At 47.8% G+C, this 2867-nt stretch overlaps 1 protein-coding gene across 1 annotated transcript; it reads right to left on the bottom strand.

The window, feature by feature from the left end:
• Nucleotides 1-1704: 1704 nt before the first annotated feature.
• Nucleotides 1705-2651, bottom strand: LOC109787227 (uncharacterized). Its single transcript, XM_040400388.1, has 2 exons — nucleotides 2348-2651; nucleotides 1705-2255 (listed from the first exon to the last, which is right to left on the bottom strand). Exons 1-2 carry the CDS (start codon nucleotides 2649-2651, stop codon nucleotides 1705-1707), a joined length of 855 nt encoding a protein of 284 aa, XP_040256322.1.
• Nucleotides 2652-2867: the final 216 nt, after the last annotated feature.

Here is a 2867-nt window from a genome sequence, read left to right as displayed (position 1 = left end):
CTCTTGCCCTTCGACGATGCAGAAACCTTGCCCTTCGATGATGAAGAACTCTTGCCCTTCGACGATGCAGAACCCGGAAGCGGCGGCATGAAGATATCATCTTCGTCCTCGCTCTCCTCAGTCCATAAACATGGATTATTTGCTGCAATCCTTCTGAAAGTTTCACTCTTCGGCACCACTACCTTCTTCCACCTGTCATGCAACCTAAGAAGTTCTTTACGTACCTCCTCATAGGTCCTTTCAGGCCACCCAGACCTACGTAATTGGTGAGCCAACTCATTCATTATGGTGTCACTACCGGTGAGTTCGTCCCATGGAACTATCCTATTATCCATCCTGAAATCGGTAGCTAGCCTCAGAAGAGTCCTGCTCATCCCAGGGTGAAAACTACGATCGAAAGGATAATGGGACATCTCAACTACACTACACTGGAATGCTTATCCACCTCCGTCTGAAGGGGGTTTTATAGGTAGAGAGGAGAAAATGGCGGGAAAGAACGACTGCGGTATGGCGGGAAATGGGTGGCGGGAAACGGGTGGCGGGAAACGGGTGGCGGGAAATAGTTGGCGCGAACATATGGTGGGAAAGAGTTTGCGGGAACATATGGCGGGAAAGGGTTGTGCGGAATACGTCATAGTTTAAAAAAAAAACGGGGATCGTTCGGAAAAAAAAAAGGTGGCATGCACCAGTCGGCCCACAGCAGGCCAATTAGTCCTTGTCGGCCCACTTCAGGCCTATCGGCCAACTGCAGGCCGACTGGACCCTGTCGGCCAACTGCAGGGCGACTGGACTTGATCTGGTGGCCGACAGGCCAATCGGCCAGCAGCAAGCAGATAGGCCACCAGTCGGCCTGCTGTGGGCTGACTAGGCTCAGTCGGCCTGCAGCGGGCCGACGGTGTATTATTTTTGAAAATTATTTTTTCAGCGTAATATTTCTGTAATTTAATTAAAAAATGTATTATTAAAAAAAATTAGCCTTCTCGTGAACATACTGCAGTTTTTGGTTGGACAGGAAGTGTCGGTTTTCTCAGCAACTCTTTTACACCGAGATTGACGAAATGCAATGCCAACCTGTTAGCCATGATGTCTGATATTCAAACATAAACACCTAGTTAATTTATGCTTTTACATTAATGATGTATTTAGGAAATTTATCTATACAACCCAGACATGGCTTGTTTCACTGGCCGATGACAATGTTCTGTAAACTTCATCACATTAGAAATCTGCACCCTCGTAATTGTCTTGTTTGAATGTGCGGGGGCTAAACTAGCCAGCAAGGAGGAGTGCTATTTACCAAGTAGTGTTGGCAGCCAATGTGAGCATTGTATGCCTTCAAGAAACCAAAATGGAGTCGATTTCGGATGAGGTGGTTAGGGCAACTCCAGCGCACGACCCCAAACGGACGTCCGTTTTGTCCGGATTCTGTTCGTTTGGGTAGGGCAATGGGGTCGTGTCCGGGCAATTTTCTGAGATATGGTGGCCGTGCGCTCAACGCGCGGACGCATCCTTTGGCCCCATCCTGTCCGCCACGGCCAAAAATGCCCATATATTAATATTTCAATGTCCAAAACTAGTTTGCACGTCCAAATATTAATTGTCTGGAAATAAAAATAGTTTTACAACCCAATCGAAATTGTCTCTAATAAAATAGTTTTACAACCAAATCGAAATTGTCTTAAATGAACATAAGAACCAATACATTTATTGGTTGCCAATGTGAGTCCACACGTGCTCAACCAAGTCATTTTGAAGATCCAAATGAGTGTGCCAATCACGCAGTTCACGTTGAAATTGGGTAAACTGTTCAAACGTGGCCGGTTCTTGGTGCAGGGGCTCAACATTTTCACCTTGAAAATCAAGTCCTTGGTCGAAGATGTTGTTATCACGCCCATCCTCGACGATCATGTTGTGGATGATCACACAAGCAGTCATCACCTCCCAAAGCTTCCCTTCATCCCATGTCAGTGCAGGGTTTCGAACGATACCCCATCGGGATTGAAGCACACCAAAAGCACGTTCCACATCCTTTCTAGCACTCTCTTGCATTTGAGAAAATCTCTTTCTCTTCTCACCTTGGGGGTTCGAGATTGTCTTCACAAAAGTTAACCACTGATGATATATACCATCAGCTAGGTAGTATCCCTTGTTGTACTGGTGGCCGTTGATCTCAAAGTTGACAGGTAGGGAGTGGCCTTCTGCAAGCCTTGCGAAGACTGGAGAACGCTGCAGCACGTTGATACCATTGTGAGAACCTGCCATGCCGAAGAAAGAACGCCATATCCAAAGATCCTGCGAAGCCACCGCTTCTAATATGACAGTGCAGGCTTTAACATGCCCCTTGTACTGGCCCTGCCAAGCAAATGGACAATTCTTCCACTCCTAGTGCAATCTATGTTGCCAAGCATGCCTGGAAAGCCTCTAGCTGCGTTGGTCGCCAACAACCTTTCTGTATCAGCGGCATTTTGCTGCCTCAAGTACTCAGGGCCAAACACTGCCACCACGGCCCTGCAGAAGTTGTACGGTGATACCAGACATGTGGACTCACTCATACGCACATACTCATCCACCAGATCGCCTGAAATTCCATATGCAAGCATGCGGATGGCCGCGGTGCATTTCTGGTAAGAGGAGAATCCAAGCTTGCCCATGGCATCCGTCTTGCACTCGAAGTATGGGTCATGAGCAACCACTCCCTCTCAGATACGATTGAACAGATGCCTTGCCATATGAAAATAGCGACGGAATTTATCTGGCTTGAAGAGCGGAGTGTTCGCAAAGTAATCGGCATAGAGCAGGGCGTGGCCTCTCTCTCTCTCTCTGTTGCGGTTCAGGTTGGGAGCACGGCCAGGGACTGACCCCCCTAT

Source organism: Aegilops tauschii, chromosome 2 (genome assembly GCF_002575655.3).
Source record: "Aegilops tauschii subsp. strangulata cultivar AL8/78 chromosome 2, Aet v6.0, whole genome shotgun sequence".
Taxonomy (NCBI): domain Eukaryota; kingdom Viridiplantae; phylum Streptophyta; class Magnoliopsida; order Poales; family Poaceae; genus Aegilops; species Aegilops tauschii.
The sequence above is the reverse complement of the archived record's forward strand: the minus strand, read 5'-3'. Positions and strand labels throughout refer to the sequence as shown.